A 26,056-nucleotide genomic window follows, 5' to 3' on the forward strand; every position below is an offset into this window, starting at 1 on the left:
GTCACATCCGCTCTTCGCCGTTGATGGCCGAGGGTTGACGCAACCGTCCAGCCCTTCCGAGCTCCCCGAGACGGCCAGCGATCAGAAACTTGAGATCGCAACCGAGACGCGGAGGAAGATTGTGATTCCCAAGAAGAATCCTGGGACCGGAGCTCTGGCGGGGTCGCAGCTCGGCTGAACGACGGCATCCCAAGCTGACGGCATGTCCATGTGTACTGTGTACCAGGAATCCACGGGTCGAAGCGATCCAGGGGTAGCAGCAGCATCTGCCATAGTATAGTTCTGAATGGATCACGGACTCGGACCGCCCCAGCCTGCCCTGCAGCCCGGCGCCGGCACCACCTCCGGAACGGGGGGATACCCCTCGCACCGGAGGGACATTTTATCCCGATTTGACCTCCTTCGAGTCTGCCAGCGTGGCGCTCTCGAGAGGCCTTGCTTTTGCTTATTTTCGTCTTGACTCTTACGCATGTCGTGGATGCTATGCAGCTCCTGGTCGCATCTCAAGACAAAACGATCCTGCTGGGCATGTATCCCGCCTGCCGTTGGCGATCCGCAAAAGGCCGGATTTACCAACGGCCATGCTGCCTTGAGGAACCAGCTCGCCGTGGCGGCGCTTGTGCCAAGCGATCAGAATCCCGGGCGCAGACGGTCCAGGCACGCAAGCAAGCAGACGAAAGGACCAAATCACCAGGAGGGAGACGCCCGCATCCGAGTCACGATGGCGGCGCTAACTATATCTCGGGACGAAACTCGGGGCACGCGGCAGATCGACGGAAGCTTCCCCGCTGGCTGACAGCGAGGCCGCGACAGTGACAAATCGGCGAGAGAAAAACGCCATCACGCATGGATCGGAAGAGGGGGGAGGAGAAGGAAGTCGGTAGCATGTACGTACTGTGGTATGTGCGGCTTCAACAAATAACATCCATGACTGTGTATCACAGCAGCATGCAGAGGCCAAACCCCTACACTGCTCGCCAGCATGTTGCAACAAGCCATTACTGGGTCTTCATATGTACTGTGTAGGAGAAAGCTGGGTAACTTGGAGGGGGGGGGGCGGAAGGGGCGCAAGGAGGGGTCAATGACAACACCCTTACACCCTTCGCGTGTTGTCAACAAGCCCTCTCATCCGCTCTGGCGGGCCACCACTCCCGCGGAACGTACGTACGTGCTGTGTAGTAGTACATATACATGCGCTAGTTATCCCCCACACACATCACGTCCCCATGCTGCTGTTCTCCGCGTTAACGTTATCCCCATCCATCCATCCATCCCCCCCTTCCCCCTCTTCGCTGCCGGGGTCGATGATCAGAAAGCTTGGGCCCTCCCTCGCTTGGACCCGACCTATCGGGTTCCGGATCCACCCATCCGAAACCATGGTTGAGGGATGGAAACAAGGGGGGGGGGGGGGCGATCGTAATCGGGACCATAACGATGTGAGCACCAAGACCGCCAGCTTGCAGAAGGAGGCGTCTGCAGGCGTCTGACTAGCCAACCATCACCCCACGATGCGTAACCATATCCTCGTTCGCACCAGACAGCACCGCAAACAGTGCACATATGGGCTGCGTAGTGAGGGCGGTCCTACTGTGAGTCTCGTGTATCAGCCCCGGGGGGATGGGGGATGTGCCAGAGTACATTAGTTACCTGGCGGTGTGAGCATAACGAATCGGACGTGCATAGAGTAGTCAGAGAGTGTTCTCGGGTCCATTGCAGAGTATTAGTATGTAGTGTCCGTACGGATCGCAACGTGTACATACACACGTGCACACGCCGTAGCTACACAGCACCATTCGTTCGGTGTGATACTGTACCTCATGCTTGGTTTGGTACCCCGGGGACCGGTCAAGGAGGGCAGACAGGCAGACCGATGAACCATCCTGGGCCGCTCCGCCGTTGGCAAGGGCGCGGGTGTTCTTCTCGGTGAGCCAGCTGACAGCGCTGACAGCACAACATGCATTCCGCGGGCTAATTCCGCCTCGCCCTTGGATGGCGCAAGGCTGGGGGATACCGATGAGAGCATCCTGGTCATCGTCACCTCCACAGCACTACCCCACGTCGGTTTGTGCCTGAGAGAGCGAAATCTGATGCTTGGCCGGCAAGACAAGACCTTGTCTAGCCCCCTTTGACCGAGATGGCGGCCCTCAAGATGGAGATGGTCTCTGCCTCCGAGGCATCGCATCGGAGGGGTAGGACACGTCATTGGCTTCCAGTCAGGAGAAGCCGACCAGCCTGGTAAATATCCATCAGCAACTTTCGGTCAGGAGGAGCCAACCAGCCACATAAATCAATCAGACAAGAGCAGAGAGACGCATCACCTAAGAGGTGACAACACACCACACACCATAGACACACACCACCACCAACTCCCCCAGGGGGAAAGAAAAAAAAAGGAAAAAAGATCAGGCGATATGCTATTATAATAAACCAAACAAAAAGCCTACAGCAGGACGTGAAGAAAAAAACAAGCAACAAAGCACCGTCCATCCAGTCGCCTACCCGTTCATACCGAAAAGTAGCCCTCTCCCCTCCCCCCCCCTGACCCGAACGCCTCGAACCCCACAGCGCCGACCCTCCGTGTCTTTGCTCTCTCCCCCTTGTCCATCCGTACGTCCGATATGTGTTCGACAAAGGAAAGAAATCTCCCTTGCTCTCTTTCTCTCTCGGGTGTCTTCGCCAAGAAAGGAGCGAGCGGGGAGTTTTGTTTTTTGATTCCGAGATGGGGGTGGTGATGATGATGACGACGACGATGATGGAGTCGATGATGGCGATTATGAAGAGATGAAGGAGAGCTTGTAGTGGTAGTGGTAGTAGTTGTTGTTGTTGCTGTTGTGGGTGATGGCGATGGTGGATGCCTCCGTCCTCCCCTCGTCTTCGTAGCCAGAGAACGAGAGAAGTCAGGGTCGGTCCCCAGGAGAGCCAGAGCCGATGTCGAGGGGAGAACCGTGAGCGGTGAAAGGCCGTAAATAACCATCCAAACAACCAGAGCTTTTTCCACCTGTCCATCCATATTCTTTCTCGGTTGGCCTTCCTCCGCTGCTGCTCCCTCTCCAAGCTCACAAGGCCATCCATCAGCCGACTGGCGGTCGGGCTGCTTCCCTCCGCTGGCCTGGGTCATATATATCATGAAGAAAAACAGAACCAACCCCCCTCCCAAACAGACCAGAACAAAACAAAACAAAACAAAAACAGACACAAAGGAAAACCTCGAACAAAGGAAAGGTGTAGTGTAACCAAACGAGTGGCACCCCAAACAATGCATCCGAATGGGTATCGTGTGTCGTCATGGTGATCATCATCATCATCATCATCATCAGCCATTGTTCTTTCTCCATCCAGCCATACGTCCATCCAACATGCTCAAATCTTCTTCACCTCCTCAAGCGCTCCCCCTGTCCACCCCCCGCATCCCGACGGCAAGCCCCATCTCGATCTGCTTGGACCTGATCAGGAACGGGCTCGGCATCTCGTCCTTGGTCGGGTCGTAGCGGGCCGGGTCGCCGTACGCCGCCGAGACGTAGCCGCGGTTCGCGGCGGTGGCGTGCTCGCGGAAGGTGCGCACGGGACTAGCGTTGCCGCTGGCGAGCCCCGAGGCGACCGCCTGGTGGTGGGCGTGGTTGTAGTCGCTGGCGTAGACGTTGCTCAGCGGCCGCTGCCCGCCGGTGACGCCGGCGCGCTCCTGCTGGAGCTCGACGAGGGTGCGGCCGCGGATGTTGCTGTTGCTCTTGAACTTGGCGGCGGCGGCGGCGAGCTGCTGCTGCTGGGCCGTCAGCTCTGGCTGCGCCAGGCCGTCGCTGCTCGAGTCCTTCTTGGATGGCTTGCGGCTCAGGGCTTGCTGAGACGAGATCGAGTCGCTGCTCGCGGCGGTGCCGTTGGTCTTCAGGTTGACGCTCGAAGGCATCTTGCTGAGCAAGCGCCGGCTGGGGCTGCTGCTGCGCTCCTGGAGGGCGCTGCTGCTGGGGTTGGAGCGAAGAGCCGCGGCGCCCTGAAGATCGGGGGTCGAGGCGGCGACGCCGATGGTCTTGCCCTGTTGCTGCTGCTGCTGCTGCTGCTGCTGCTGCTGTTGTTGTTGTTGTTGCAGCGCCTGGGATTGCTTAGATTGCAGGCGGTGCGTGGTGGGCAGGGACTTTTGGGCGTGCAGCTGGGGACGGCCCTTGGCGTGGAAAGGGTTCTTGCGAGAAGACTTGACCATGCGCGTCGGGGACGGGCAGTCGGGCACGGGGAGGTCGTCGTCGCTGTCGAGCTCGAAATCCTTCTCCGGGTCGAAGACGCGGGACTCCTGGGAGGCGTTGGCGGCGAAGATGTTGCCGTGGTGCAGGGTAGGCGGCTTCGAGATGACGTTGCGGCGCGGCGAGAGCGAGAGGGACGCGATGGTCATCGGGGACGGCGACGCCATCTCGATATCCATGGGCGTGCCGGCCGGCACCATGGCGAACATGGTCTGCGCGCGGGCGAAGGGGGTGCGGGCCGTCTTCTTGAGCGGGTGCATCGACGCGTCGGGCGACTCGACAGACAGCTCCGTCATGTCGGTCATGGAGGTCATGGACGAAAGCTCGCCGGCCTCGTGGCTGCCGACCGACGAGCCGGGGAAGTCCGACTTGGTGCTGGTCGTGGCCGACGACGCCAGGTCGATGCGCGACGACTCTTCCTCCTCGCGCCGCCGCTGGAGCTCCGCCTCCACGCGCAGCTGCACCTCCTGCTCGAACTTTCTCCGCAGCTGCTCGATCTCCACCGCCACCAGCCTGTCGATCTCGAGGCGGGCCTTGACTTCCCACTCCCGCCGCAGCTGGGCGTCGATCTCCTGGCGCATCGCCTGCCTCTCGGCCTCGAGGGCGGCCGCCTTTTGCTCCAGCTCGCGCACCTTGCGGCTGAGCGACTCCTCCTTCTGCTTGAGCGACTTGTGGAAGTCCGACACCTCCTTCTCCTTGCGCATCAGACGCACCACGGGCAGGTTCAAGAGCATGGCCGTGTCGGGCCGCTTATCCGGGTTGACGCGCAGGCAATCCTTGATGATAGCAAAGAGCTCTGCCGAGTAGATGGGCGGCAGCGGTGCGATCTTGCCCTCCTTGATCTTTTGGACGAGCTGGTAGTGCGACTTGGCGTTGAACGGGGGCTCGCGCGTGCAGAGCTCGTAGATGATGCAGCCGAGGGACCAGATGTCGGACTTGAGCGTGTACTTTTCGGCGGCGCAAATCTCGGGCGACATGTAGAAGGGAGTGCCGACGTAGGTGGACGCGAAGTCGTGCGATTGCATGACCTTGGAGAGGCCAAAGTCGCCCAGCTTGACCGAGTTGTCCTCGCCGAGGAACACTGGTAGGAAGGGCTTGGTTAGCCTCATCATCATCATCATCATATCTAGAAACAGAGGGCAGGCACAGCAACCTACCATTCTCGGGCTTGAGGTCGCGGTGGAGGATGGTCATGCCGCCCGGGGGTGGCTTCGGCTTCGCGGTAGAGCCCAACCCCAGGACGGACTTGCCAACCTCGGGGGGGTCGACGCCATAGTGACACCGGTACAGGGCCGTGACCAGCTGGGCAAAGATGCTCCAAACGAACGACTCCTCGGCGTACTGGTTCTTGTCGGCGAGGTTCCGGATCACGCGGCCGAGATCGCCGTTGCCGCAGTACTCCATGTAGAGGTGAAGGTCCTGGGTCGCCTTGAGGTGCTCGCGGTGGTAGTAGCCGACGATGTTGGGGTGCCGGAGGGTGGAGAGGATCTGGAACTCGGCGTGGAGCTGCTCGCGCTCCTTTTGGGACATCTTGAGGTAGCTGATCTCTTTCCGGCAGAGGATCATGCCGTCGGCCTTGCGGCGGACTTTGCGGATGACGCCAAACGAGCCATGGCCTGTATGCACACAAGACGTGGGCGGTTAGCCAGGAAAGGCGGGTCCGGCACGAGGACGATCCCCCCCGACGGGTGGACGCAGGGCACGGAGGAGGCGTACCGATCTTCTCTAGCACTTCGTACTTGTCGCTTTCCGACATGGTGGTGGTCGTGTCGAAATGCACTTAGGGAGATGAGGGAGGACTTAGTAGGAAACGGCACGCTCCATAAGCAACGGTCGCTGGGCAAAGTTTAGCGGATTCCAAGGGGATGATGGTCGTGGTTGTGGGTGTTAGTGTCGGTGTAGCGGTGTGCTGCTGCTAGCTGCTTCTGCTGCTGCCGCCGCCGCTGCTGCTGCTGCTGCTGCTGAGGGTTAGTTAGTAGTACAGATCTCGGACCGCCCCGGGTGGTTGGAGAAATGTGCAGGATCTGGAAGCAGGGAGGGTTAAAAAGGATTGACAAAACAAGGACGGCGTGCAGGTTTGCTGCAGGTGAAGCGAGTGCATGTTCCATGAGCGGAGGAAGCGTGGCCGCCTCTGAAGGGGGGAGAAGCTGGTTCGTCCGTCAACAAACCATTCGCTGCCTGGGCAACCGTCCCGATTGGGATGGGCCGGCCCCACTCTGGGATTCCGACCCAAGGCTTGGCAGGCCCAGAATGGAATTCTCGAGAACGGGGTTTCAAGATGGAGGAGCATGATGAGAATGATGGCCTGTGCTTCCTTGATGACAGACGATGCCGACCAAAACCAGAGGTGACCATCGGTACGGAGTGCAAAGCAGCCACTGCATCCACTCATCAACTCGTTCACTGGTGGGTGTGGTGCGCCGAGGACCGAACGACGACCTGAGGACGGACGGCGACGAGACGAGACTTGGCACTGTGCGTCCATCCGTATCCATCTCCGATCTTGACCCATCCCGGCCGAACGCCACTTGATGAGTTTGAGATCCTCACGACAGCGTTTGACACTCCTTTTAGAAATCGACTTGTTCATCCGTCCTCGCCGTAGATTTGCATGTTTGTTGGAAGCGCATCGCATCTTTATGAATCTCTTCAGGAGCCTGGTTCTTGTTTCGAGTCTTCGTTGTTTTGTTTCTCGGCATCGGGTTGTGAAACATGGTCATCCGCAAGTTTGAGCTCGAGGCCAAGCTCAAGGATGAGAACCAACGCATCCGCGCAGGGCAGCTCCGAAACGACCACCCCCTGGACTCGTCTCCCGAGTTCACCGAGTTCCTCGAGGCATGCCGTCGCGGCGATCTTGCCCGCTGTCAAGAGCTGATATCGGCAGGCGTCAACATCAACGCCAAAGATCGGTTCGATTATACCCCGCTTGTCGTGGTGAGTGGCTGCTCCATGCCTCCATGCTAGGGCATCATCAACCCCCCGCCTCCCCTCTCCTCCTCCGGCAAAGGCATGCCTCATGGCTGACACGACGACAGGCGAGCTTGTGTGGCCACTTTGAGCTGGTCCAGCTCCTCCTTGATTCGGGTGCGTTTTGGGCTCTGCGCCGGACCCTAACCTCAACGCTCGCTTGCCCCTTGCTGACCGGCCTCAGGGGCCCTGGCCGATCCCGACTCGTTCGAACGGGAACGTGCCGTCTACAACGCCCTCAACAACAAGATCCGGAACCTGCTGCTGTCGTACGACTATACCAAGGCCGCCGACCCCTTGCAGCCATGGTCCTCCCACATCACCTCGCTGCTGGTCCGCGACCGGCCGCCAACCTCAGACATTATCCTCTCGGCTCCGAGCGAGGACTACCACCTGCACAAGTTCCTGCTGTCGGCTAGGTCGCCGTACTTTATGCGCAAGCTCGCCGAAGCCCCGGAGACGGTGACGTGGAGGCTGCCGCACGCCATCCCGGTCGAGGCCTTCCACATCGTGCTGCGCTACCTCTACCTCGGCAACCTTCCCCACGACCTTGTGCGCCCGGGCGGCGACGCGACCGAGGAAGAAGTCTTTCACGGCATCGACAAGCTGTGCCGGCAGCTCGAGCTGGACCGCTTGTGGGAGGCCGTCTTGTCCATCAACGACCGTCGCCTGGCCCGCCAGCGCCAGCAGGACGAGGTGCAGCGCGCCCAGGCGGAGATCGAGGCCTTCTTCCGAGACACCGTGCTCAAGCATCGCGTCGAGATCGAGACGAACAAGGTCGATGAGGTGAAGTGGCCGCGCTACAACGCCATCTTTGCAGACTGTCTGCTCCGGGCGGACGAGGAGGTGCCGGACGACGAAGCCGCGTCCCGGCCCAACGGCAACGGCGGTCCCAACGGCAGCCGCAGACGCTCCGTCCTGTTCCCGGCGCACAAGCTCTTCCTCATCCGCAGCCCCTACTTCGAGACCATGTTCTCGTCCGAGTTCCTCGAGGCGCGCGACGCCGAACATTTGCACGTCATCAAAATGGACTGCACCCCCGCGGTCCTGCAGCTGGTGCTGCGCTTTCTCTACACGGAGAAGGTCGACTGCCCGCTCGAACATGCCCTGGATCTGCTCTACACAGCCGACATGTTGCTGCTCGAAAAGCTCAAGACCAAGGCCGCCGTCGCCATCTCGACGCTGGGAAGCGGAACCAGCAACGCGCTCGTCGACCGCACCCACCGGGCAGCACGGAACAAACAAAAGAAGCAAGCGCCATCACCGTCGTCATCATCATCATCATCATCATCATCTCCACCACCGGCAGCAGAATCAACACCCGCCTCCTCTTCCACCCCATCATCATCATCATCATCATCATCATCATCATCGTCACCGCCGCCGCCGCCACTACCGACAGAACCAAACACAAGGACAGAAACCGACGATGCCGACGACGACGAAGAGCCCGAAGTGGAGCCCATCAACGTCTACGACGTGATCCACGCAGCTTGGGACCTCAAGATCCAACGGCTCGAGGAGTTCGCGGCGCGGTACCTGGCCGGCCGGCTGGAGGATTACATTGACGACGACGAGTTCGCCGAGCTGATCCGCGAGAGCGCGTCGCGGGTGCGCGACCGCCACGAGATCGACACCATCGAGCTGCTCGACGACATCCGGTACTACCTCGGGGAGCGGTTCAAGTTCCGGTTCGAGGGCAGCGGGCTCGACGAGCTGTTGCGCACCGGGGAGGTGGGAGGCGGGGACAAGGAAGGAGGAGGAGCGGGGGAGGGGGCTGCATCTCCTTCTTCTTCTTCTTCGTCTTTCTCTGGGGAAGAGGGTGGCGGGCTCAAGACGCTGGATGGGCAGATCGCGGAGGACGAGTTCTCGTCGGATGCGGTCAACTATCACGTGTTGATGGACAAGATTGATCGCATGCTGGAGAGGTTGAAGCTGAATGCATGATGGTCGGTCAAGAGACATATATGCTTAGAGACGGGGCTGATGGTTTGGCTCAGAGGTTTGCATTTTTATACACTGCATGCATGCTACACCACCACCCTCCGATGACGGCGCGATGCTGCTCGCTCCCTCCAGATACCTGCTTCGTATCGGCCGACGTAGCCCGTCCGACCCTCCCAGAGCGACACCGAACGGAACAGAGGATACACGGCTGGAAAAAAAAAAACGCAAACGCTCCTCCCACACACAAAACATTAGCTTTGCTGCGCCAACAAACCCTACGCCAGCTCGACCTCGTTCTGCCTCCCGTGCACAAGCAGCCCGCCGCCCCTCGCCTTCTCCTTGGCAAACCCAACCTCCTCCAAAGGCAGCGCGGGCGCCGCCTCCTTGGCGACCTCGCCCGCGGCCTCGCCGAGGAGGTACCGCCGGTGCCACGGCCCGACAAACAAGCCGTCGGGATCCACCTCGTCCCGCACGCGGCGGAACTCGCGCCAGCTCTCGCCGTACCACGCCTCAAACTCGGCCGGCGACACCTCGAACGACTTGGCCCAGTGCGGCTTCCCGCCCAGGTCGCGCATCAGCCACTCAAAGGCCTTGTAGTAGCGCTCCGTCGCCTCGCGGGACGGGTCGCGGTAGTAGGGGCGGTACATGGTCGCGTTGAGGTACAGGGCCGGGCCGTCGGCGGGGGTGGGGTCGAGGAACGGGCGGGTGCCCTCCTCGGCGCTGGTGCGCACCGTCGCGTCGCTGACCCGCACCTCGACGGGGGAGTGCACCCACAGCCCCTCGGCGCTGAAGGGGATGCCGTGGTCGACGTAGCCCGGGTCCCCCGGCTGGAGGCGGTGCAGCCAGGCGGCGAGCCGCCGGAGCGCCTCGGGGCCGCGGTGCAGGGGGATGGCCCACTCGTTGACGAACTGGCTGTAGAGGCAGTTGAGGAGAAAGGCGCGGTGCGACGCGTCGCAGCCGCTGACGCGCGTGGCCTCGCCGTTCTTGAAGCCGTAGTTGAGGCCAAAGACGAACCACTCGATCCACGGGGTGATGCGGGGCACCCAGCGGGCCAGGGCGAGGAGGTTGTGGTAGAGGAAGTAGCCGAGGCCCGTGTCGAGGAAGGCCGGGCGGGCGGGCCCGCCGTACTGGCGGGTCGAGGCCTCGGTGCTGGGGACCTTGTGGGCGCTCCAGACCACGGCGCGGCGCATGTAGGGGAACCACCAGACGCGGACGAACTCGGCCTGCGTCCACAGCGGGCCGTCCCAGGCCTCGAGGAGGCGCGAGTCCGCGTCGATGGTCTGCGACCAGGCCAGCGAGAAGGCGGGCACGGCGCGCAGCGTCACCTCGGCGACCACGCCCACGGCGCCGAGGGAGAGCAGGGCGGCGCGGAACAGGTCCGGGCGCTCGGCGGCGGAGCACTCGTACGTCTTGCCGTCGGCGAGGGTGATCTTGATGGCCACGATGGACTCGCTCACGAGGCCGTGGCGCAGGCTGCTGCCGTGGGTTCCCGTGGAGATGGCGCCGGCGATGCTCTGCTCGTTGATGCTCCCGAGGCTGGGCAGGGCGAGGCCGGCCGCGTCGAGGGCGGCGCTGAGCTGGTGCAGGCGGATGCCGGCCTCGACGGTGGTCAGCCCGGTGGCCGGGTCGCAGGCGAGGACGCGGGAGAAGCGGTCGAGGTTGAGCATCCAGGAAGAGGTGCAGGTGAGGTCCGAGGGGGAATGGCCCGAGCCGACCGTGACGAGGCGGCGGCGGCAGCGGCGGGCCAGGGTCACGACCTTTTCGATCTCGGCCAGGGACTCGGGCTGGATGAAGAGCTCCGGCAGCGAGCTGTAGGTCCGGGCCCACGTGCGGTGGGTGTAGCCGGCGCGCGCCCGGAAGGGGATGCCGTCGGCATGGGCGGCGATGGTCGTCCGCACGTGGGCCGGGAGGGTTGGTGGGAGTTCTGTCTCCGCCATCGCTGCCTTATGTCATGCGCTGCCGACGGTGTTCCCGGTCGTTCATGGAATGACACAGCCCAAGACTGAGGACAGGACGGATGACGGAGCCGTCGGCAAAGATGGCCCCCGAGGAGGTTGCGGGCAATGAAGAGATGATCAGGTCCTCGAGAGGGGGTTTCCTGATCATGGGAGCCACTCCCCCTTGACGCCAGACAAAACGTCACCTCTGGCTGGGAGGTGTAGACGCTACTATGTAGCCCGGAGATGGGTTAGGCACTGATGTTGGATCTCGCCTCGACTTGTGTCTGTACGAGACGCGGAGGGTTGGGGGTGGGGCTGGGCGGATGTCCATGGCGGGGCATATCGATAACGTCGGATCGAGACGTGGGATCGAGACATGATTGGTCAATTCCCCTTGCAGGGAACCCCACAGCCCCTCCATGGCCTGGGAACCCCGGGCAGTCGGCCCAAGATCCGTTTGTTATCCCCCTGTCGCTTCTTCAACACCCAAACATCACGTCATCTGGCCGACCGATGCCGACTTCACTGCGCATCTGGATCCATCCAACGCCGCGCGTGGAGGGACTGTGTGCACCTCCGTAGATTCGTCAGCCTCGTAACCTCACATGAACGGCTGCCGTCCGTTGCATGTCTTGTGGACCGACCGTATTGTCTCTCGAGGCTGGCCTCTAGGGGATCTAGTGCACGGGAACCAAGACATGGAGATGGCTGCCCGCTGCAAGCTAGAGATCCCGGAATGGTGCATCGGATTCAAATGGCTCGGAGGCTTGCTGACCTGCAAACGGCTCGAGTCCCGGGTTCGTGCTGGGGTCTTGCCAGCGGGCTTCCCGTTTGGCCCATCGTTTTGTGGTGTTTTCTACCCCTGAATGTGTCAATCACCCGAGGAAGAAGCTGGAGAAGCTCCCAAAGGTCCTGGAAGATCTTGTTCAGAATATCCGTCATCGAAGGGTTCCAAAGAGAACTGGGGAGCCAGCCAAGGAACAGGAGAAGAGTCAAGCTAATATCGAAATCAAAAGCACTTACAGCTTGAGTCTGGGCGGCCAGGGGGTCAAGTGAGGAATGCAGTTATATGTTTAGATTGTGAGGAAGGTTGACTTTGAAAAAGTCCCTTGAGTTCAAGAGTGTTGTTTCTGTGTCTTATCTAACTGTAATAGTTATAAAACAAAAGAACGAGCCCTGAGAAAGTGCAGTCGACCTGGCTCGCCCCCGCCTGCCCTCGAGAAGGTCTTGTAACCTGTAAGATGGATTGGCGGCGTTTCTTCACTAAAAAAGAGAAAGAAAAAAAAAAAGGCCAACGTACTCCCAACCTTTCAAGTCCAGGCCGCTACCTAATTCCTCCCATCTCCCTCATCTTTTCTCTTCCAACATTTTCCTTCCGTGTCAACGCCGAATTTCTCGTCGACACCTCCGCCACCACTCGACAACCTTCAGCCAAAGAACCTCCAACTCTCGACAACCCATAACCCCCTCCCACAGGCAACCCCTGAACTCCTCAATATTCTTCACTCTGTTCTCATGTTGAAGGCTCAAACGGCACTCCAATCTATTGTTCCCCCCCATCTTACCCCTATGTGATCGAATCATCGTCATCACTCCCCAAGTTGGCCATCATTTCTGGACAAACGCCATGTTCTACAGCCACGAAAGCATGTTGGGCCCGTCTCCCACCAGCCTTGAAACACGATTCTGACAAGGCCGTTTAGTTCTTACAAGTCAGGCGTACGGCGTGTCCACCGTCTGGTAAGACAGATCTTGTGTTTCCGACGACAACGCTCAAGCATGTCGCTGACCGATCTCCGTACAGGCTCGTCTCTACCATCGGCCTCAGATCAAGCACCAAGAAGATATCACGAAAGGCCATTCAAGAGGTGAACGTTCAGAAGGCATGCGAGACCATCCTGCAGCCGGGGGCTCCGATGGCCCTGCGTCTGCAGGGCACTCTGCTTTACGGCCTCTCGAGGGTCTATTCACAGCAGTGCCACTACGTCCTCACGGATGCCGAGAGGGTTCAGGCTCACATGCGAGCCGTCTACAATGCGTTGGGTGGTAGCAACAATGCTCTCGATCCGCAGGCAGGAAAGGCAAAGCATGTTGCCTTATAGATGAATGGGCTCAAACGTTTCCATGGTCATCGAGGTGCTGACCTTCAACCTTTGCAGGCCCAAGGACTTGATCCTGGAAGACGACCCCGAATTTGACCTCAATCCTGACCTTCCTGTTTTCCACATCGACGACGACGGCAACTTGGCTGTGCCCCAGGTTTTCAGCCAGACCTCGCGCAAGACCTCGTCTCAACTCTCCCCTCTGCAACCGGACTTGTCCGTCTCCAGCTCCAATCGATCAATTCTCGCCGCCTTCGACCTCTCGCAGTCGCCGTTTGGCAGCAGGCGCTCGGCCATTCCAGAGGCGTTCGGCATCGGGACCATGACTCCCAGCAAGAACGATCTCAATTTTCTGCACACCGGGGACGAGGAGAGGGAGTTGCAAGCCCTCGATGACTGGGGAATTGAGATCGACGCCGATGGAAATATCATCACGGGCGCGCAGGAGCCTCGGCTGCCTCAACTCCCACAGGCCAAGGACCCTAGCTTCGTGAACCCCGCTGATGGAGAGCCTGCGTTGCAATTTGATGCGGACGGCGACGTGTTCATGAGCGGTGCTCTTCCCGTTTTTCACTCCGACCCGCCGGCCCCTTTCGGGCAGCAGCAGGAAATCCGGAATCCGCCGGAGCACGAGGAAGAACAGCCGCACGAAAATCCAGAAGACAAGGAAGTGATGAGAGAACCCAAAGACAGCGCTGGGCAAGCCCCCGTGCGTGCCCAGCGCAAACGGCGCCGTGCCACCGTGGTCCCCGACAACCAAACCAGAGTCTCCCGGCAAGAATTGAAGTCCTGGGTTACCAACTACCTCGTCAACGCCGGGCGCGCAACTCGCCCCCGCCATGGCACCACGCTGGCCGAGGCACGCAAAAACGCCTTCAACCTCGTCTTCGGCTGCGGCGTTGCCGGCGTCGGGCTCCCCACCGGCCTTCCGGGCTTCCCTCACCCTCTCGCGTCCGAGTTCGCCGGCGAAGGCCTCCAGGCTCGTCTACTCGGAATCGTCATCACGCCTCGGGATCAACCCTCCCGCGGCCGTCGCCGCACCGCCCTCGAAGCTATCGAGCTTGAGCAAGACGGCGCCGAGCGCCGCGTCCGCCGCCGCATCGGCGAAGAGAACGAAGACCATCAAGACGCCCAGCCGAAGCTCCCGCTTCACGACGACGGCGATGACGCCGACCTCCCTCCCGTCGAAGTCGGTCGCCGCGCGGGATCCGCCCTCCCCGATATCCCTTCGGACGCCCCCTGGAACCGCCCCTCCTCTCAGATCCCCAGCTCCTCCATCAAGGCCGGCGGCAGCAAGCCGCCTAGCCGTCACGTTAGCGCCAGCCCGCTGCACGGCCGCGGCCATCTCGCGCTGCCGGGCCCGGAGATCGAGCGCTTCAGCGACAACCAGCCCGTCCTCGGCTCTGACAGCGTTTTTGGATCAGAGGGCTTTGCCCTTCTCCCTTATTCCCAAGGCGGTGGCGGCGGCAGCTGCATCAGCGGCAGCGGCGGCATCAAGGACTCGCCGCCCCTCCCCGGCGTCGACACGCAGTCCACCTCGCAGCTCATGCAGGCCGCGCTTGACCGCGAAGGGCGCAACTTCTTGAGCTATGTGCTGTCTGTCGCCGAAGAAAAGGGGTACCATCGCCACCCCGGTCCTGCCCGCCGTGCCAACCCGCCGGACAACGAGACGACCGCGGCGCGCTGGGTGGATTTCGACATGCTCTTCGGCGCCGAGGATCAGAGCCGCGCCATCGTGGCCCAGGCCTTTTATCACGTCCTGTCCCTCGCAACGAAGAACGTGATTCGCGTCGCGCAGGATGGGCAGGGCACGGCGCAGCCGCACGGAACGATTCGGATCGGGGTTAGCGGGACCTTGGTCGTTTGAAAAGAGGCTGGCTTCCTGATAGCTACAAGGAAACGGATGGAGCGGAGAGATGCATACGCGGCGAGCGACATAGAGACGAACCACGTGAGAGAAGGATGGAAGGCGACAGGAGGCGATAGGAGATGGTGGTTGCAATCGGGAAGATCAGAACACACAAGTAGAGAACGGCGTGGCTAGGCTCCCGAGGAACGCATCGGCTGGCTCGACGGCGTTGCTCAAAATGTCCCATTCAACGGAGGATGGCAGTCGGGGACCTGACATGTGTGCCTGTCCACGGAGACAGCGCACTATTGGCTGGCACTTCTTTCATCGGGAAAATGGGAGTTGAACGGGACTTGGTGGAGGGAGAGAAAACGGGCACAGCATGTCACACATGGAACGGCGATCTTGCCTGCCACACACGTCTTAGCACATTCATGGAACTCGATTCGTATTTGATGAACCTGCTATCTGCATGCCTAGGCACGTTCACGTCAGATCATAAGTCATGTCTGTTACTGCTCATAAACATCATCATCATCGTCCGCAGCACCCTCTCGGTCAGAAAAGGTCAGATATTCGTCATCGACGGCTTCATCACCAAGAATCTTCTTCCAAGCGCTACGGATGGGATCCAGGACGGAGTCGCTGAACGCGATGGAAGGGGTTGTGGCTTGGAAGGTCAAGATGGGACCTTGGGTGATCAAAACGGAGCTGCCACCTGAGCCTTGTTCATACTCGAGCTTCGTCAGAACGCGCACCTCCTGTTGAGCCGAAGGTTTTGCCGCGTCCAGGAAGGCATCTAGAGCTCGACCGAGCAGTTCCTGAGCATCGGGTGATGCGTTGGTTGTCAAGTACAGCACGCCTGTTTGCCACGGGTTAGCCCAGAGTTTTGTCATGCCAGCGTAAGAACAAAAGCGCATGCAGAGAGGGCAAGAGCATCAGACTGTCAGAGGTATGGTTACGTCAAAGCCGTAGCTCAGACAATGTAGATAAGTATTCGTATGGAAATCATCATGTGCTCTGTGGGGGGGGGGATGTTGAAAAAGAAACTCCAGGTGGACTTACTCTGACCAGCAGGGCACTCTCCGGTTTCGCTGGAATGAGCAGACAGATAGACCGGGTGCTCGGATGCCTTTCCGGCGGCGGTGGAGAGCGAGCCTGCCGGGTAGGCGATGATGGCGACGGCAGGCCTGGGAGCCCCCTCGACGGCGGGCTCGAACAAAGAGTCAAACGACGAGTTTGTCACGGCAACCAGGCGTCGGATGACCGGCATGCCGCTGGCTGCGTCCTCGCTGGCGCGTACGAGCAGGCGCGTCCGGATGGCGTCGCCACTCGTCAGCTCGAGCTTGACGCCACCCTCGACAACTTCCGTGCTCTGAATGCCCGTCCCGAGCATGTAGACGCCGCCGCCGACGGCACAGGCGCGGCACGAGACCTGGGCGATCTCGGAAAGGCCGCCCCACTTGGGGTAGATGGCAGCAAAGCCGGGGCCGTAGACTCCCATGGACGAGATATGGCGACGGATAACAGCCAGCCCGTCCTTGGTGTTGATTCCGGGGTTTAGCGAGAGGGTGAGGGTGTAGATCAACTTCTGCAGCTCCTCGCCCATGTTGAACGCTTCACTCAAGAGCGCCGACAGAGGCTTCTCGGCATAGGGGTGCCACGTCTCCTGCTGCGGCGAGCTGTCGTGATCCAGGACAAACTTGAGGAACTTCATGAGCAGCCTCTTTTCCTTGGTCGAGACGGCCGTGGTAGAGAAGACCTCCTCGCGAGTGGATGGGATGCGGACCAGGGCGGCTGGCTGCGTTGGCTCGGAGGCGGGCTTGAAAACGTACGAGGACCCGACGGCCAGGAACTCGACCTGGCGGTAGGCGCGCGAGGAGACCAGCTGCTCCAGCAGACGCGAGCGAGCGTGGACCACCTGAGGCGCGAGGGCCAGGTAATACTGCCGAGACGCCGCCAGGCCGGTAGAATCCTCGGGCCGCCAAATGGCCGCGGACTTTAAGAGGCCGCCGCCGCCGCCGGCCTCGATACGAGACACCCAAGACGCCGCATCTTGCAACCCGAGAGATGCCTCGGTGCCGCCGTAGAAGTCGTTGGAGTCTATGTGGAGGATCTTCTTGCCGGAGCGAGAAAGCGCTCTTCAAGGTGAAAAGAAGCTAAGTCAGTCAGACGGGCAAGGCGATGATGACGCGTCGGGGTCGGGTGAAAGCTTACAGGGCAAGAAGCGACTGTTGCAAACCGGTACCGCTGATGACGACATCCCAATGGATGTCGCTCAGAGACTCCATGTTTACATGGAGGAAGGCAGGCTCCTGCGTCGAGCGCGGGAAGCCAATGGGGGGAGGGGAGGGGGGATGGTGTTGAAGAGGTGATTGGGTTGAGAAGCAAGGGGGAAAAAAATGTCGAGGAAGCAGGAAGCAAAAAATTTGGAGCAGCTTGGGGTTGGGCTTGAGGTCCACCGCAGCTGCTGGAGCTTGAGGTGGGGCCGGAGGTGGAGCATCGCACGGACCACCCGACGGGGAGCCCAAAAACCTCTCTGCCTGCTGGCGAAATTTTGGCGGTTTCCCTTTTGAAACCCCAGCGCTCAACAGCCACGCAACTGCTGCTTTGCACCAAGGCATTGCGAACGGTCAAGGGACCTTTCATTAGGACCTCTTACGTTGAGCGACAGATCAAACTCTGTCCTCCCGTATCTACCGCTTTGGAATTCACCTGTAAAAGCGGTTCGAAGGGTGTGATACATGCCTACGCCTGCGTCTGCCGTCCAGACAGGCCCATGAAAGAGAGATGCTTGCCCGCAGCGAGCGGCGCCCTTGGATGACCATGATCAACCGATGATGGGAACAAGATAGAGAGGACCTGAGATGAGATTGTGCCATGGAGGTGACCTTGATGTGCTGGCGATGAAGAGATGCCAGCCCATACGACGTTTGAGGTCCGCCGGCCGCTGGAGCCCGCCTCGCGAGGCGGTACCAGATTGGAGGTTTTGCGTTGTGCCTTGTGACTCGCAGCAGACCGGAGATATCCAAGAAGCCTCCGCTTGAGCTACGGGTATCGAAGAGATGGCGAGCTTGCCAGGCCAACAGGCCGGGGTTCCGTCTTGGAGAGCGTTCCCTCCCGCCACCAACCTTCGTCCCATGGCCGGCGAGCACCTCTCTGCTCTGTTCTCGTGCGTGACGACAAGGGGGCGCCCTGGCCAAGTGGGTAGCGTCCAAGAAAGTTGGTTTGCTATGTCCAGCTCCTTGCAGCCCCGATCCAGGCCCGCCGGATATCTAGGTAGCAAGCGTCCATTGCTTCAATGTTCCAAGATGATGCCGGGCCGGCCGCTCCAGCCCTCTCGGGCCTTGCGATCCCCCACCCCGTGACCCTACATCGGGTATCACAATCCTCCCTTTTTTTTTCCCCTCATGCCTTCAACACCTCCTTGACCTCCCTCCACCTCTTCTCGGCGACTCCCACAAACCCGCGCATCAGCTCTCTCCCAATGACCGTCCCGCCGTGCTTCTCGATGCTCTTGATTCTCGTCTCGCCATCGCTGCAGTCCACAACCACCGTAACCACCTCCCGGCACAGGGTCTCCTCCGACCGGTCCGGATCCATGAGCAGCCAGTGCCTCCCCTCGGCGGCATCCGCTCCGGACTCGCTCAGCTCCTTCTCCAGGAACACGGCCGCGCTGCACGCGACGGGCAGGCCGCGTATGTTCAGCCGCCGCTTGTCAGCGGGCGAGCACACCAGGATCTCCCGGTCCGGATCCCACCGCGCGGCAGGCAGCTGCGTGTCCCGGAGCGCCGCCACCACGGCCGCCCACGCCGCGTCGAACGGGTTCCCGTCAAACGACACGAACAGCAGGTCGATGTAGAGCACCCAGTACGCCACCACCCGCTCCGGCTCCTCTTCCTGTCCTTCCGCGTCGTGCGCCCCTTCCGTCGTCATCGTCACGTCGCCATCGCCGCTGCTGTCGCCGCCGCCGGCCCCGCCGGGCTTGTACCACACCCGCAGGTCCTCCACGTCCACCATCCTCGTCGAGTGCAGCAGCGAGCACACCCGCGTCGAGAGGGTCTGCGCCAGCGTCGTGGGCGGCACGCCGGGGAGGAACTGCGGCGCGGAGCCCGTCGCGAGCTCGATGTTGGGGACGAGCAGGTCGTAGTCCTTGAGCTCGCCGCGTCCGATCGCCGCCCCCCCCGCGGCGGCCGCTGCGTCGGGTATCGTCTGCGGCCCGTCATCTCCCGTTGCCGCGGCGGCCGTGGCAGATCGCGGCGGGAGCGGTCGGAACTGGGGGATGCGATCGACGGGCAGCAGCTCTCCGCGCACGCCGCAGACGACGGTGGTGTCGCCGGCGCGGACGAGGGCGCTGCCGTGGGCGTGGGAGAGGGAAGAAGGGTTGGCGCGGAGGGGCCGCGTCTCGGCGGGGGTGCGGCCGTTGGTGCGTAGAGGCTTCGCGCCGGGCTCGCTCGGGCGGAGGGTGCGGAGGAGGAAGGGGTGCGGGGTGAGTTTGGCGAAGATGGGTGCCGAGAGGGAGACGGTCGGCGGTGTTGGCGCTGACATTATTATTTTGTTTTTTTGGTAGACCGTTCTCGGAAGGCTTGCAAAGTTCTAGGGTGATTGACCCTGTCGTGGGTCACCGTCTCGGGTGAGAACCGGGTGTTGTGGTGGTGACGAAAGGTACTAATGGTGGTTGCTGGCGACGTTGGAAGATGGATGCCCTGCAGTCGATAGGTTTTCTTTTCTCAGCCTTGCAGAAGGCTCAAGTTGCGCTAGTCAGGGCCACCAATGGGGTTCTTTAGCAGCCTGGCGCGGCTCTTGCGGTGGGCCTGCAGGGGGGGGGGGGGGCCTGGAAGTGCCTAGGCAGGCTGTCACGCCCGGTTAGGCCATGAAGACCTAGCATACCTAGGTACCTGGTACCATACCTAGGTACTTCGTAGTACCAGCTCTCCTTGGAATAAGAGAAGAGCTTCAGGTACCTACTAGGTACCGTATGTCGTACTATCATCATTCATTTCCCCTTCATCTGCCAATTTTCACTCGTCTACGAACCAGTGACCACCTAGAACGAGTATGCCTTGTTTTTCCTCCCTTTAGGTATTACAACAACCAATCATGAGGTACATACTATGAACCAGGCGTCGCAGCCTCATGAAGCAGCGCCTTCGCCTTGCGTTCGCTTCCAAAATGCCGACACGACGCGCGCAATGTCCTCGGCCTTGGTCATGACCAGCTCATGGCCGGCGTCCAGCACCACGGCCTCGAAGCCGTCCTCGCCGAGCACGGCCGTGGCGTCGTGTATCAGCTCCTCCTTCAACACCACGGGATCCGATTCCCCCAAAATCACGAGGATCTTGCCTCCCCTCAGCCCCGGCAGCTCCGGCCTCTCTCTCCTCTCGCTGAGATGCTGCCCCAGCGCCAGCCAGTCCTCGGTCTGCTCGTAGATGGGCGCGTGCCGGATGCTGCTCACAAACGCCGGGATGAACCCCTCGTGATGCCGCAGCTGCCAGTCCATCACCGACGACACGGTGTGCTCCGGCCGCCGCGCCAGGAGCACGGCGTTGTCAAAGTCATTGCCGCCGCTCACGTCGGCGTTCTTGTGCCAGCACCCCTTCCCCGCCCCGTTGACGTTGCCGCTGCCCACCACCTCGGCCGCCATCTTCGTCTCCGTCTTCCCGCCGCCGCCGCCGCCGCCGCCGCCATCTGCCCCTCCCCCGGGAGGCATCAGCCTCCTGCGGACCAGCCAATGCACCAGCCCGTCCGGCAGCCACCCCTTCTTCCCGTACAGCATCCTGCTCCGCCACCCGACGTGGTGCTTCCTCACCAGCCCCCCGCCGGCGATCACCACGACCGACCTCACCATCCGCGCAAAGTAGCGCGCGAACCCCACCGCCAGCCCCCCGCCGAGCGAGTACCCGACCAGGTGGAACGCGTCGTCCCCCGTCCACGCCGCGGGGCTCGACGCCAGCGCCAGCAGGATCTGCGCCGCGTACAGGCGCAGGTCGTAGTCGACCTCGGCCGGCGGCGGCGCGTCCGAGTACCCGCGGCCAAACAGGTCAAAGAGCATGACGCGGCACCCGCGCGCCGCGAGCGCCTCGGCGAGCGAGGCGAGGGAGATGCAGGGCGTGCTGATGCCGGGCAGGAGCAGGACCTTGGGCCCGCCGAGGGGGCCGAGCTCGAAGACGTGGATCGTGCCGTACGGGGTGGGCACGGAGCGCGCCCCGGGGAGGACGTCGGGCGGGTAGGGCAGGGCGGAGCGCTCCGAGGGTGCGAGGTGGGGGAGGTGGGTGGTCAGTGGGGAGGGGATGGCGCCGGCCGGCGTCTTTGCTCGTCGCGTCTTCTTGTGCTTCTTCTTTCCGGCCCTGGCGCCGTAGGTGTTGTGATCACCATCGTCGTCGTCGTTGATCGTGCTGAGGATGAGCGCGGCCGACGCGCCCAGCGTCGCGGCGCCCAGGGCGAGGCACCAGAGGGGTGTCGGTGAAGGCCCGCCGGGGCCCGGCGGCTGCAGCCGAAGAGCCCAGAACGACATTGAGCGGCCGTGGACAAGCGTGATGGAAGGCCTACGCTGGGCTGGGTCGGTGTGTTTCTTTTGGCTTCACGGGAGACAGCCGGGAGGGGCCGAGGTCCCATGACAGTAGCACTCACCCTCCCCTCCCTCGGGCGCCGCACCTGAAGTTCGCGGACGGCGGGGCCCCGGAAATTGTAAATGCGGTGGCAGCCCCACTTCGGCAATCTCGGCGGTCAGCGTCTAGGGAGCCGCCGCAACCATGTGGCTCGGACGTAGGGGTCCGGAGCCGTTGACGATGGGTGAAGCTTGGTGTTGTCATGCAGCACGCATCACGGTGATGGTTGGAGGTGGGCTATGTATCGTCCGGTTCTTGCTGGCTGTCCCCCTTTGTAGCGAATATTGCGTCTCTCCCCCGCTTGGTCCAGGGAGAGAGCGCCTGGAAAGCGTTCTTTGTTCCTGAATAGGATCTGTCGTGTAAGACGATGGATGGTCCCCCTACTGGATCCCAGGACCCTCCCAATCGATTCCGTCCTTGGTGCGATCTAAGTTACACAGCACGGTACATGGCTGCCATTGTGCCTATTTCCCACGCTTCACAGCACTCGTCTCAGCAAAGCTTGAGTCCAGACGTGCCATCCCGACGACGCAAAAGCCCGAATGTCCTCGGGTACAGGGCCGAACGGCAGTTGCATAGCTGCAAAACGAGATGCATGGACGGTTGAGCCTCGCTCCCATGTATAGGCGTGATGGTGTCGTATGCACGTCCGGGCCAAGCAGAGCGTTGATTCATACGGTGACGCTTTGTTCCATCCTTGGCCGGGGAAATCGGCGTTGATCTTTATCGTGCAGCATTGGTGGACGACCCGCAATGGTATCATATCCTCGTCGCGTGGACGCTGCAGTTATCGCGGATGCTGATGTGGATGGGGATCCGGTTCATCGATCTTCCGTGTGGGAGGGGTCGGCAGGTCGACTGGATGCGGGCTTGGCACACGTCGGTTCCTGGGTAACCCGCACCTCGGCCCTTCTCCCGCGGCGGACTCGGGAGCGAAGGCTGGTTCATCGGCGGAACGCGACGGTGGGCTTGTCTTTCCCAGTCGTCAAGTCGAGTTCGAGGATGTACTATAGCAGCTTGGACCGTAGCGAAGGCGTTTCGTCGCGGCTCATCATCCCCGGATCAGAGCTTGGGCCAACCCCACGTTCCCCCCGCGACGCCGTCACTTCTCTTTCCGATAGAGCTCCTTGAGCCTCGCAATCTGCCGCCTCACGATCCCACCCGCCTTGCCCCCTTCTGTATCGCTGCCGTCCGACAGCTCGAAGGAAAAGGAGGGCCGCCCCGCGCCGTTCATGCTGCTGTCCTTGTCCTTGACCAGCTTCCGCGGCGGGGGCCTGTCGGGTCCGGTCCATGAGGGATGGCGCTCTGCTGCGTTCCACCACGGGCGAGCATGGTAGGGGTCCACGACGAAGGCGGCGGCAGTCTCGGGAGAGCTTAGCTGTCGGGTTTCGGCTTGATCGTCATCGCCGGGCTCGTGGTATTCCTGCTCTTCTGCTGCAAGGGTGGTGGGGCCGAGGAGCGATGAGTACCCTGACGGGTCAAACGGGCGTTTGGGCGCGGAATACCGGCGGCTGCGAAATATTTTGGACATGGTTTACCTGAGAGAATGCTGGACAATCCAATCCAGATCGAGTGTTTGCGGAATTCAAATAGGTTTTCGGGAGGCGAGGGGGAGCCCAGGCGGTCAGCAGCGAACGTGGTTCACCTGTTCAACCCGGGGCTCTTGAATGGCGGCTACGGTGAAAAGAGGGTTAGGGTGTGGCGTGGCAAAGCGTCTTTGTTTGCCCAATTGCCCGTTCTTGGGAGGCTGATACAAACATGGCCGCCCGCTCAGGGAGCCAATAAGTGCCCAAGATCCAAGGATATTCACCTAGCGCAGAGCCCCGTGATTGCCATCGATTGGCGTCCGTGTCACGATGCTCCCTTGACACGAAAATGGCCGATCTTGGCTTGTCCAGTCGCACCCCCTCTTCGGCTCGATGTTGGGAACGGAGGATAGGAGCATTGCGATCCTAACAGGGCAAAGGCTGACGCCCTCGCTTTCAATCCACAGGTGCGCAAAACTTTGCAATGAGTCCAGGCCGGCATTGGAACGGTGAAGGTTGGGCGGATCTGTAGCGATGTTTGGGCCGTAGGTATGTACAGCTTCTTCCCTGTGAACACGCCGCTTCGCCCACAGGGGCACCAAGCCTCTCCGCTCCGTCCCTTCTTACTCCTTGACCAGCTTCGTTACCGCGTCCTCGATCTGCTTGTCGGACAGCCCTAAGACACAGCCATCAATCAGCCTTTCGCTCCCGTCGGAAGTCCTCGGACGCCGCCGCCTACCTTCTAATGATTCGCTCTTCTCCTTGCCAAACTCTGCCGTGGACATCAGCACGCCTGCGACCAAAGCTCGTGTATCCTGAGGACGGAGATCACCGACCATAACGGGCGTAGACCTTGGGGAGGGTGCCCTGCGCTTCGCGCAGCAGGATGGGGATCGCGGGGTTGTTCTTCTTCATGATCGGGTAGGCGCGCGTGAGGAACGACCTGTCACACCCACCAAAAAACCCTTGTTAGCACGGGGGACATTCTGCCGCTCGTCCGAGCAGCTGAGGAGGGGCGTGCGGGATGGACAGACCTCGTGGCGGCGCTGTGGTCGCCCGTCTGGCAGAAAAGGAAGCGAAGCTCCTTCAGCCCTTTGGCGAACGCATATCGGCCAGACATGATGGCTGTTCGTCGACAAGCTCGGCCGGCGAGGGAGGGGGGGGAGGTGGTGGTCAATGGGTCGTCGACGACGTCGTTGCGTGGGACCGAGGGGAATTCGAGATGGAGCTTGGCTTGCTCACAACGGCCGCACCTGAGGCTGATGAAATGGATTGCGGCTGGAGCAGAGGCTTGACCGGCTGTAGCGTTAACCCTGGAACTCCTCTTCCCCCCCGAACCCTGAGAATGCATCGGCCCGCACGGACCACCGGGCCGTAATCTGTGCTTCCCAAGCCCAGTTACACAGTATATGTACTAGTTAGTTATCGGGCTTCAGGTCATCCCGTCAAAACCAAGAAAGACCCACCACTCCCCTGCACATCGATTCTCCCAACGTCTGTGAAAAGCGTCATCTTTGGAAACCATCCTCAGAGCAGATTTGGCGGTTCTTGGCAGCATCGCAGATTTCTACCAGCAGGAATCCCGTCGCAACCACGAGGCTCTGCGTCATCTCATTGTACGTTCTCTGTCCCAAAATTTTTTCCCACCGGTTCAAGCGCCGACTCTTTTATCCAAAGGTCTTTTCCTCCTCCGTCCTGAAGCTGCCGTGCCCTGCTCGGGGTGTCCGACAACCGGAGCTCTCGTAGCCTTTCCCTCGCCAAAATCCTGAGCACAGTGGTCGCATAGCCATCTCTCTCCCAACCGACCAAGAACCCCCTCTCCATACCCACCGCTCAAGCAGCCATGTCGCCAGCCAGCAACCTCTTCCGCGCGGCTCGCCCGGCCTTCCGCGCCCGTGCCTTCTTCCGTCCCAAGCCGCAGACCGGCGCCCGCTTCCAGAGCACCGCCGCCAACGGCCCGGCGTCCGAGTCGTGGTTCAAGCGCATGTGGGACAGCCCGGTCGGTCTGAAGACGGTGCATTTCTGGTAAGGAAACCCGCCCTCCGATAGACCCTCCGGCACGGTCTCTATCCAAAGAATCAAAAGGAGGAGGAAGGAGAAGAAGGAAGCGGCCGTTCCGCCGGGGCTGACTCCGAGCTTCTCCAGGGCTCCCTGCATGAAGTGGGCTCTCGTGCTCGCCGGCATCTCCGACTTTGCGCGCCCCGCCGAGAAGCTCTCCGCCACGCAGAACGGCGCCCTGACCGCCACCGGCCTGATCTGGACGCGGTGGTGCCTCATCATCAAGCCCAAGAACTACTTGTACGTGGCCCCCTCCCCTCTGCCTCACCCTCCCGTTTGCAACGGAGGCACGCGAACGCTAACAAGCCGCCTCCTCTTCCCGCAAACAGCCTCGCCGCGGTCAACTTCTTCCTCGGCATGGTCGGCATCGTCCAGGTCTCCCGCATCGCCCTGTACCACCAGAAGCAAAAACGCCTGGCCGCCGAGGCCAACGCCGAGGCCGTCAAGCAATAAGCTGCCCGCACCTTGCTCGGGTAGCATCCATGCCTACCTAGGCAGCCGCCTGCCCCGTACCTGATTTGGCTATTTTTTTTAGAGCGCGGTTCGATGGCGACTACGGGGATAGGGGATCCAATGGTGTGTGAGGGGAACAAAATTGAACATATCTGGGAAAGGCCGAGGATCCATTGGGACGCCGTGCTGTGTGTCTCATTGCCTCGCCTTCCTCTCGACACTCATACGCGGTGATTTTGGACGGAGACGCAAGCAGACTGAGGTGGGTTGGGGAGTGGGCACGCGGGGTATAAGCATTGGGTTGGGGGCCTGAGAATGGATGAAGGGGGAGGGGGGGTCGGGGAAACGATTCGGGTTTTGGCGTATATCGGTTTTAA

At 61.2% G+C, this 26,056-nt stretch overlaps 10 protein-coding genes across 10 annotated transcripts; 3 read left to right on the forward strand and 7 right to left on the reverse strand.

Annotated features, from left to right (window-relative positions):
- Window positions 1–3,379: 3,379 nt before the first annotated feature.
- VTJ83DRAFT_3873 (uncharacterized protein) lies at window positions 3,380–5,985 on the reverse strand (the record flags this gene model as incomplete). The annotated part of the gene is made up of 3 exons (XM_071010299.1): window positions 3,380–5,310; window positions 5,387–5,845; window positions 5,946–5,985. 3 exons carry the CDS (start codon window positions 5,983–5,985, stop codon window positions 3,380–3,382), a joined length of 2,430 nt encoding a protein of 809 aa, XP_070867751.1.
- Window positions 5,986–6,941: 956 nt separating this feature from the next.
- On the forward strand, window positions 6,942–9,143 carry VTJ83DRAFT_3874 (uncharacterized protein; the record flags this gene model as incomplete). Its single annotated transcript, XM_071010300.1, has 3 exons — window positions 6,942–7,163; window positions 7,265–7,313; window positions 7,381–9,143. The coding sequence occupies 3 exons, from the start codon at window positions 6,942–6,944 to the stop codon at window positions 9,141–9,143; spliced, it is 2,034 nt and encodes a 677-aa protein (XP_070867752.1).
- Window positions 9,144–9,418: 275 nt separating this feature from the next.
- On the reverse strand, window positions 9,419–11,080 carry VTJ83DRAFT_3875 (uncharacterized protein; the record flags this gene model as incomplete). The annotated part of the gene is made up of 1 exon (XM_071010301.1): window positions 9,419–11,080. One exon carries the CDS (start codon window positions 11,078–11,080, stop codon window positions 9,419–9,421), a length of 1,662 nt encoding a protein of 553 aa, XP_070867753.1.
- A 1,630-nt stretch (window positions 11,081–12,710) lies between these two features.
- On the forward strand, window positions 12,711–15,052 carry VTJ83DRAFT_3876 (uncharacterized protein; the record flags this gene model as incomplete). Its single annotated transcript, XM_071010302.1, has 4 exons — window positions 12,711–12,733; window positions 12,797–12,823; window positions 12,888–13,121; window positions 13,243–15,052. The coding sequence occupies 4 exons, from the start codon at window positions 12,711–12,713 to the stop codon at window positions 15,050–15,052; spliced, it is 2,094 nt and encodes a 697-aa protein (XP_070867754.1).
- Window positions 15,053–15,546: 494 nt separating this feature from the next.
- VTJ83DRAFT_3877 (uncharacterized protein) lies at window positions 15,547–17,325 on the reverse strand (the record flags this gene model as incomplete). Its single annotated transcript, XM_071010303.1, has 3 exons — window positions 15,547–15,896; window positions 16,100–17,175; window positions 17,252–17,325. The coding sequence occupies 3 exons, from the start codon at window positions 17,323–17,325 to the stop codon at window positions 15,547–15,549; spliced, it is 1,500 nt and encodes a 499-aa protein (XP_070867755.1).
- Window positions 17,326–18,442: 1,117 nt separating this feature from the next.
- On the reverse strand, window positions 18,443–19,582 carry VTJ83DRAFT_3878 (uncharacterized protein; the record flags this gene model as incomplete). Its single annotated transcript, XM_071010304.1, has 1 exon — window positions 18,443–19,582. One exon carries the CDS (start codon window positions 19,580–19,582, stop codon window positions 18,443–18,445), a length of 1,140 nt encoding a protein of 379 aa, XP_070867756.1.
- A 586-nt stretch (window positions 19,583–20,168) lies between these two features.
- Window positions 20,169–21,548, reverse strand: VTJ83DRAFT_3879 (uncharacterized protein; the record flags this gene model as incomplete). Its single annotated transcript, XM_071010305.1, has 1 exon — window positions 20,169–21,548. The coding sequence occupies one exon, from the start codon at window positions 21,546–21,548 to the stop codon at window positions 20,169–20,171; it is 1,380 nt and encodes a 459-aa protein (XP_070867757.1).
- Window positions 21,549–22,744: 1,196 nt separating this feature from the next.
- On the reverse strand, window positions 22,745–23,173 carry VTJ83DRAFT_3880 (uncharacterized protein; the record flags this gene model as incomplete). Its single annotated transcript, XM_071010307.1, has 1 exon — window positions 22,745–23,173. The coding sequence occupies one exon, from the start codon at window positions 23,171–23,173 to the stop codon at window positions 22,745–22,747; it is 429 nt and encodes a 142-aa protein (XP_070867758.1).
- Window positions 23,174–23,791: 618 nt separating this feature from the next.
- Window positions 23,792–24,288, reverse strand: VTJ83DRAFT_3881 (uncharacterized protein; the record flags this gene model as incomplete). The annotated part of the gene is made up of 4 exons (XM_071010308.1): window positions 23,792–23,844; window positions 23,908–23,940; window positions 24,005–24,111; window positions 24,203–24,288. The coding sequence occupies 4 exons, from the start codon at window positions 24,286–24,288 to the stop codon at window positions 23,792–23,794; spliced, it is 279 nt and encodes a 92-aa protein (XP_070867759.1).
- A 723-nt stretch (window positions 24,289–25,011) lies between these two features.
- Window positions 25,012–25,679, forward strand: VTJ83DRAFT_3882 (uncharacterized protein; the record flags this gene model as incomplete). Its single annotated transcript, XM_071010309.1, has 3 exons — window positions 25,012–25,193; window positions 25,314–25,466; window positions 25,556–25,679. 3 exons carry the CDS (start codon window positions 25,012–25,014, stop codon window positions 25,677–25,679), a joined length of 459 nt encoding a protein of 152 aa, XP_070867760.1.
- Window positions 25,680–26,056: the final 377 nt, after the last annotated feature.

This window comes from Remersonia thermophila, chromosome 3, assembly GCF_042764415.1.
Source record: "Remersonia thermophila strain ATCC 22073 chromosome 3, whole genome shotgun sequence".
NCBI classification, from domain to species: Eukaryota; Fungi; Ascomycota; class Sordariomycetes; order Sordariales; family Chaetomiaceae; genus Remersonia; species Remersonia thermophila.